General features: G+C 32.5%; 1 protein-coding gene across 1 annotated transcript; it reads right to left on the reverse strand.

Moving 5' to 3' along the window:
• Positions 1-3,279: 3,279 nt before the first annotated feature.
• Positions 3,280-5,430, reverse strand: LOC139497620 (trimethylamine monooxygenase-like). The gene is made up of 3 exons (XM_071285852.1): positions 5,406-5,430; positions 4,241-4,931; positions 3,280-3,610 (listed from the first exon to the last, which is right to left on the reverse strand). The coding sequence occupies exons 1-3, from the start codon at positions 5,428-5,430 to the stop codon at positions 3,280-3,282; spliced, it is 1,047 nt and encodes a 348-aa protein (XP_071141953.1).
• Between the last annotated feature and the right edge of the window lie 2,210 nt (positions 5,431-7,640).

The following is a 7,640-nucleotide window of genomic DNA, read 5'->3' on the forward strand; positions in this document are numbered from 1 at the left end:
CGAATGTCACTCACCATTTGGGGTACATGGGGTTCAAAACAACGACTCCCTAAAACCAAAATGATTATAAAGTTGAGATTTAGATTGCTATTTGACTATCAAAGCCACAGCCTAATATTCTGACCAAAATTTCTGGCTAAATGGAGACATCTAAATCTACTATCAATATTAACATGTGTATGACAGGAATAGAAGCGTCCAAGATTTTTGGAAGTAGTGACATTGTAGAAGAACAAAATATTGACAGATTTTATGTTAAAAATTATTTTTATTTTCAAATCAAAGGGGGCATATATCACCTCTATGCCACCGTATAAAGAACTATTTACAAAATCACACACTCATTCGTTTTTAATTGAGACAAAATGAATAAAGATAAAAATAAAGAATAGCAATCAGTGTCTATATATGTATAAATTACTGGATGTTCATGAAAGTGAACTGGACTGAAAAGGGAAAAAATGTTTCATGTGACCTCGAGTCCTCTTATTTTTGACTGATTAAGCAGGGGGCGGATCTATGCAACCAATTTTTTTCAGGTCCAGTCATGGATAAAAAGGGGTTGGGTTCTTACCATATATGTCCCATTCAAATTCATTGATCATCAAAAAAGGTGATTCCAACCCCCTTCCCCCTGGATCCGCCCGGGCACTATTTAATTGCAAATACTTTGATAATTTCTGTACATTTTCCAATTGTCTTCACTCTTTTTCTTAAACTGAGACAATTGCCATACTAAAAGTTTCATGTTTTATTAGAAATATTAATAAAAGGAAATACAATGTTTCATATGTGGTTAATACGTAAATGAACCCCCCCCCCCCCCCCCCCCCATTAATAACAGAAATTACTGCAAATATAGTCCCAGAAATTTTAGACCTTTCAGAAGACCAGCCAACGTAAACAATTAATCTTTCCCCCATCCCCGGAAATATATTTACTTACTGTGATTATAAACAGAATAAATCAACATATGACCATGGAAATATCACATCAAAGTGTCCTTCTGATCCCTGCTGGTATTTCTTTTCTCATTTTACTGTAAATGAGAATAGATTTGAAAAACCAATGGCGGCTTAGGGGGAAGTGCTTACTGAACAACAAAGATATATTCTCAAACGTATATTATTGAATAAGACCTTTAGCGTAGACTTCAATATTTCATAATAACTTATAAATATCTGATTAATTTGTTCGCACAGCCCGGTCACACAGTCAGTCAGGTTTTAACAGCATCTGTGATTTAACAAATAGACATCTTTTTAAAATATGGTTTCAATGGTAATTAATTTGGTGATAATTTGTGAATGTCCTTTAATTTTTGGTTACTTATTCCTTTTCAAATTATTTTTTACTGTCAAAGAAAATATTGTGTTCGTCTGCATGTAAATATTTATAGGTAAAGGCTATGTTTCGCTCCCCTGTACCAATATTCCTCACTTTGAAAGAAAACAAAATCCAAGTTGGGATACTCTCTGTCATGCTTCCTACATAAAACAGTGAACATTGTTTTGTTCTGAGTTAATGAGTGTATAAATATATTGTTAAAATGGTAATTAAGCCAGTTGCTTAATCATAAAGTCAGGATTGAGTAAGGCTAAGAGGGTGTTGTATACCTGACTTATAAGAGACATATATTTGTTAAAAGATACATATATTGTATTATACAGCTACGTGTTATGTGTTACAGTCTGTTGAAGTCATGCTAGTACATATATTTTTAGCATTTTGGCCATTCTTTCTGCATTGCCATATTCTGATTACTCAATACTTTGTAATCAGTTATAGAAACCATTATTTTAAATTAACTCCCATTTACTCAGCAGTTACATCTAACCTTAAGTGGAAATGATTCATTTCAAACAAAAAGATATAATAAGAATATTTTTATACTTGTATCAAAGCCATACATTGTAATACATTTGTACATTGTACATGTACATGTATGTCTAGAGATGTAACTATACCTTTTAAGTAAAATAAAATTAATCTTGAGAAACAAGGACTGTTGAAAAAGTACATTTTTTATGTTTAAAATTTGTGTTAAATTTCTCATGTTAAATGAATGTTTCACCTTTTCACATTGATTTCTTTGATTCATTTGAAAATAAGGAAAGGTGGTATGATTGCCAATAAGATTACTTCTGAGTTCACCTGAAAATTTGCACATGCATTTTTAAAATTCTAGATTCACATGCTTGACTACATTTAACATGTTTAATGTGTAAAATTTAAGTTTAATAATACATACAATAGCTTATTAAAGGAGGAAGTTGTACTAAAAGGCTTAGCATGAACAGATAATGTTAACCATTATGCAAATATTCATGTTTGCATAATGCTGTTCTAATTTTTTTATCAGCTTAATAACTTTTTATAAATATGCTGTCTAAAAGATGAAAAGCGATGGAAAATAAATTGTGAAGAACATGACCAATTTGACGTAAAATTCTATTGAAGTTATAATATGAAAAAAAGGCTGTGTAACACCATAATATATAATGGAAACCCACGTAAAACACATGTAAAACTGATGTTTTACGTGCGTTTTTAAAACATACGTTTTACGTACGTGATGTATTACGCCCATTTCAAAACGGATGTGGGTGTTTTGGTACAGGCGTTTAACGCATGTTGACTAAAACATGCGTTTTCCATACGTAAAACGTACGTTTTACAGACGGTTTTTTTAAAACGTACGGAAAACATGCGTTGCTTTTTTTGCTTAACCACAGATATCACCCCTAATTATTGCTATGTAATTGTAGCCAGAAGTCAAGTGGATGCGCTAGGTTATCATTTGTGACATTTTTATGTTATTCGTTCAACATATTTTAGCTGCATTTTATTTCATTTTTATTTTAAATAGGGTTTTTTATGGCTTATTTTTCTAATATCGGTGTTTTGATTTATGTTTTGCCTCCTATTGTTCAATATGGATAGCTCATTGGTGACACTTATACACATTTGATTCGTTGTCTTTTCTGTTCTGGTGCTTTGGTTTCTTCTTCGTCCTAAACTTCTATATACATTGTTATATCAAATATATTTTGGTAAATCCTTTTATGTTTTGGATATATTATTACTTCAAATATATCACGATCTTCTGAAGGCTAAACTAGTGAGAATGCTTTATTTGCGTTTATCACAAAAGCATGATATTTAAGTCTTTCTAGTACAGCATAACATTGTTACATTCATAAAATTAGTAATCCTTGAGAAAAGCTGATATGCATATGGTGTTACAATAAAGCATATTGGTTGTCAAAATTACTTAGTCTATCTCTTGACAAATGAGTTGAGTGAATCGTCACAATTCTGAAACAACGGAACAGTTTCAGTGCCAGAATACAAAGATTTGTATTGCTGGTCCCTGTAAGTTACAATATTCGCCTTTTTATCACTGGCCCACTTGTGAAAAAAATCATTTTTCTTAGGCGCATCGGGTGAATATTCGGTTCCGTCGCTCAGATCTTTGATAAAATCAGACTGAGAGTCTATTTGTTCATGGATGTCTTTAAGGCTGTTGCATCTCTGTAACCATTTTTGATCTTCTTTCTTCATTTCTTCGCAGCTCTTTGCTTTGTTTGGTAACGTGTCTGTTATATACCTAAATGAATACAGAAAATGAATACAGCAGTGTTTTTATCGTGTTCATACTATTTTCCATATACTAAACATTTAAAATCATTATAAAATTTAAAAAAAACAACGTTCAGGGATTTTTCGCACCGGGTTCAGTTCAATTCTTATTTATTTTGATTATAAGTATTAGAGGCATGCATATGTATATTAAATGATGATGGTGATGATAATATACTTTTTCAATATTTATTTCGAGTAGAACTTGTAATACATACGTCGATAGATAGATTAATGAAAATATAAAAGAAAGCAAATAGGTGAACAAAATCAATTCTTTCCAGTCATTTTAAATAACATTCTTGAAGCGTTTGTCTACTACCTTATTAAAAAACATAGGAGCAAATACAGCACACTATCCTGGAGTAGCCTTCATCGCCATTAAAGTCTGTAAAGTCAAAAATATACCGATAGCATAAAAATCAATGCAAAATTCTTCAACAAATCCTTAAAAATCGAAGAAACATTTGCCAAAGGGAGTTTTATCACTTTAATACCTAGGCACTTGCTACTACGTTTATTATGGAGTGGTAAACGGTTGTCGCCTTAATTAATTATTTATAAATTTTCAAATAATGAATAAAATGTTGTGTCATACCTACATATCCAGAGCCCCTGGGCATCAAACATTGTAAAGGTGAAACAGTGATGCGGGACACCAATGTAAAACAGTTTCCTGTTACCTCCCTGTAACCAAAGTGAACCCTTGTATAAGCCAGCAGGATATAAAATGTTAGATAAAGAAGGTTGTAAATTGTTCTCCATGAACGGGAACATATACTTGTAGCCTGTGCTCAGGATAATTGAATCAACTTCAGTAAAACTACTGTCAAGAAAATGTACAACTGTTCCTTCTATTTTTTGGACTAAAGGCCTTTCTTCAATTCCAACTGGCCAATTATAATTCAATGGGGTCGATCTATAAGACGTCACAATACTTTTGGCGCCAAATTTCATACATTGTAACGCAATATCCTCTGCAGAATTCTTAGCCCCGACAACCAACATATGCTGACCTTTGAACTGTGTAGCATCACGGAAATCATTCGAATGTATTATTCTCCCAGGGAAGGTCTCGATGCCTTCAAAGTATGGTTTGTCTGGGGAATTATATATGCCTACTGCAACTATGACGTGAGTGAAATTGGTGTCGTATATATGGCCTGTCTTTATATCTTCTGTTGTAACCGTAAAGTCATCTGACTTTGTGTTGTAGCGCACATATCTTACGACAGTGGTCCATTTGATAAACTGCTTTAAATCTGATTTGCTTTTCTTGACAAGCCTGCCTAAAAAAATCATTTTGAATTATTGACTGAATATATTATAGGTGTAATACCCCCATTATTTCTTTTAATTTGCACTCTTCAAAACATTGTTCAGAACTTATCTTTTTTTAAAGAAATACTTTGTATGAGTAAAGTTTTATCCTGTCCAGTACTACAGACAAAATTTTACATAACATTCCATTGCATATAAAATAATAACCATCACTGGAAGTTAACCAATTAAATTTCCATCCCTTTCTTTCCTTTCTACAAGTTTTAGTAACCATGCAACCTAAAGTTTCCAAAATTTTTTAAAGAAACACCAAATAATAAAAGAATGGTGCTATGAGTCATCCATGCAAGATATATGTTAACAAATGTATTACTCAAAAAGTTTTTACTGCAATGAAATTAAGGATTAATTTCTTACAACTGTCAAAATGAAGGGATTTTTTTTCGACTCTTTTACGAACTATGTAACCGGATGTGACGTACTCTGATTTGGTGGTATTACATCCATTTTTGTAAGAAAATCCCTGTAAGGATTCTTACTCCGTCCTTTAAAAGTCAAAACATCGATAAACTCTCGATACTTGAATCAGTTTTCATTGCATCTTTTTGCATTAGGAAAAAGTAAAATCTGTAACAGTGCATGTACTTTTGTTGAACAAGAAAATGACAAAGAAAATGTTTTGTCTTAAATTGTGCCACTACAAAAGGTTCCATTCGGATCTCTCTAGTGCTTTGCTGTTGTCAATGGTGCACTTTGTTAGACTTAAATGTTATTACTTTACAGGTTGCTTTTTTTTTAAATTAAAACTTCGATATTCGTTTCATTATCTATGTTGAATACCTAATAGTCCACGTAAGTTGTTTTTCCAGGGTCATACCCTGACACTCGCATAGTAAATTATACAATATCTTTGATTCACATCCCAAACTGTTCACCATGGTAAACAGAAAGATGTAATCGTGACAACTCAATTGCCATAAGTAATTTGTGTGTACGATATCGTTTTATCGGTATGGTCAGGTCGGGTAATGCCCTTTTTTAAAAACAATCCCGTTTCCCCTATTTTCATATATTGTATTTATAATTGCAAATAAATTCCCTATATGTACTATACCATTGGTTGTGTCTTTTTAAATCGTTTCCCGCACATTTCATCGATTAAACAAAATTGCCGATCGTTTTATTTACTTGCATTTTGTAATAAATGAAGGTCTTGCCCGCTCCACTTATGCCACAAATTGTTATAACATCTTTACAGCTCTTTATTTGTCATAATGTGGACGACGGATACCGCATAATTTACATGGTAATAAATCACCACACGGTTCAAAACGAATTAGAAAAGTAAAAGTAAAATACCTTCCAAGTAATCTCTTATGACCGGTCGTGGAGGAAAATATGGTATTGGTTTTCCAAAGTGATCAGTAAAGGTATAATCCGGTTACTCAAGGCCTTCTTTAGGACCATTTGACCACAGATGGTTGTACATGTCACCATGACAAGGTTCTCCATATTCATCAGTTCCTAGCAAAAACGTATAAACAATATTTCATGATTTTGTGTTTTGGAAAAAAGCATTATATATAAGGGCGGTTCACAATATTCGCCCCTCAATCCCAGTTTTTGGTGGGAAAGTATTGCTCAATTCTTATTGTTTTAATTTTAGTTTTGTTTCGTATACAGTTGTTTGTCATTTGGCCGTTTTCTCTCTTTATCATGGCGTTGTCAGTTTTTTTTTCGACTTCTGAGTATGTATGTCCTTTTGGTATATTAAACCTCTCTTGTTGACCAATACTTGACATAGTATTTTTTCACACTCATTTTAAGATTGTATACGTTTTGCATTTGATATATACAGAATATTTCGAAAACATTAATTTTTTTGGACTTTACTTAGACGACTGACTGCATTATTCGTTGCACGTCAACATGAGTTTTCACTTAGAATTGATTGACATGTGGCGTGATTTTACGATAAATGGAGGATCGTATACAACGTCGATGCAACTGGTTTTGCTTCGTTTGAAGTTTATGTAATTTCTAAATGATTCTTTTTAATGATGAGAAGTAAATAAAAGGTTGGTTAACGATCATCAGGATAATCGAATATCTATAATCTGATGTTGTCTATTATTTAGCAACGCTTTTACACACTTTGAAGAAAACAAATTGCAAGCAATATTTAGTTCAATTTTTAGTTAAAACATATTTATCTATAGTGGATTGGGAATCCAGTTATTGCAAATTTATATTAAACTCTTTCAACTTTGCTGGTGCGAGTGCTGCCTTGTAGCGGCAGTAGCCTGTTCTTTTTTCGATATCTACAAAGGTGTATTTTACGTATTTAGATGAATGTCTCTACCGTATTGTATTTTATGATGTTCGAGCTTTATCATTTGGTTTCAAAATTAAGATAATTCAGATGAAGAAACTGAGGAACGTATGTTAAAATGAAAAATTTCGTTGTTTATTATTAGGATAAAAATATAAGGAACAACAACATTTTCAAGCAAAATTAATAAGTCACGGGAAAATTTAGTACCAGTCATCCATGTTAAGTTCCAAAGTCCAAGCCACTTGTATCTTTTCTTGTAGCAGATGACTTCGTCACAGAATCATTGATCTGATCAAAGTGGAATAATGCTGAGGTACCACAAGGTCCGGCTCCAATTACAAACTTTCCTTTTACCTTCCATTGTTTTCCTGAAGAAAATGCA

Source organism: Mytilus edulis, chromosome 12 (genome assembly GCF_963676685.1).
Source record: "Mytilus edulis chromosome 12, xbMytEdul2.2, whole genome shotgun sequence".
Taxonomy (NCBI): domain Eukaryota; kingdom Metazoa; phylum Mollusca; class Bivalvia; order Mytilida; family Mytilidae; genus Mytilus; species Mytilus edulis.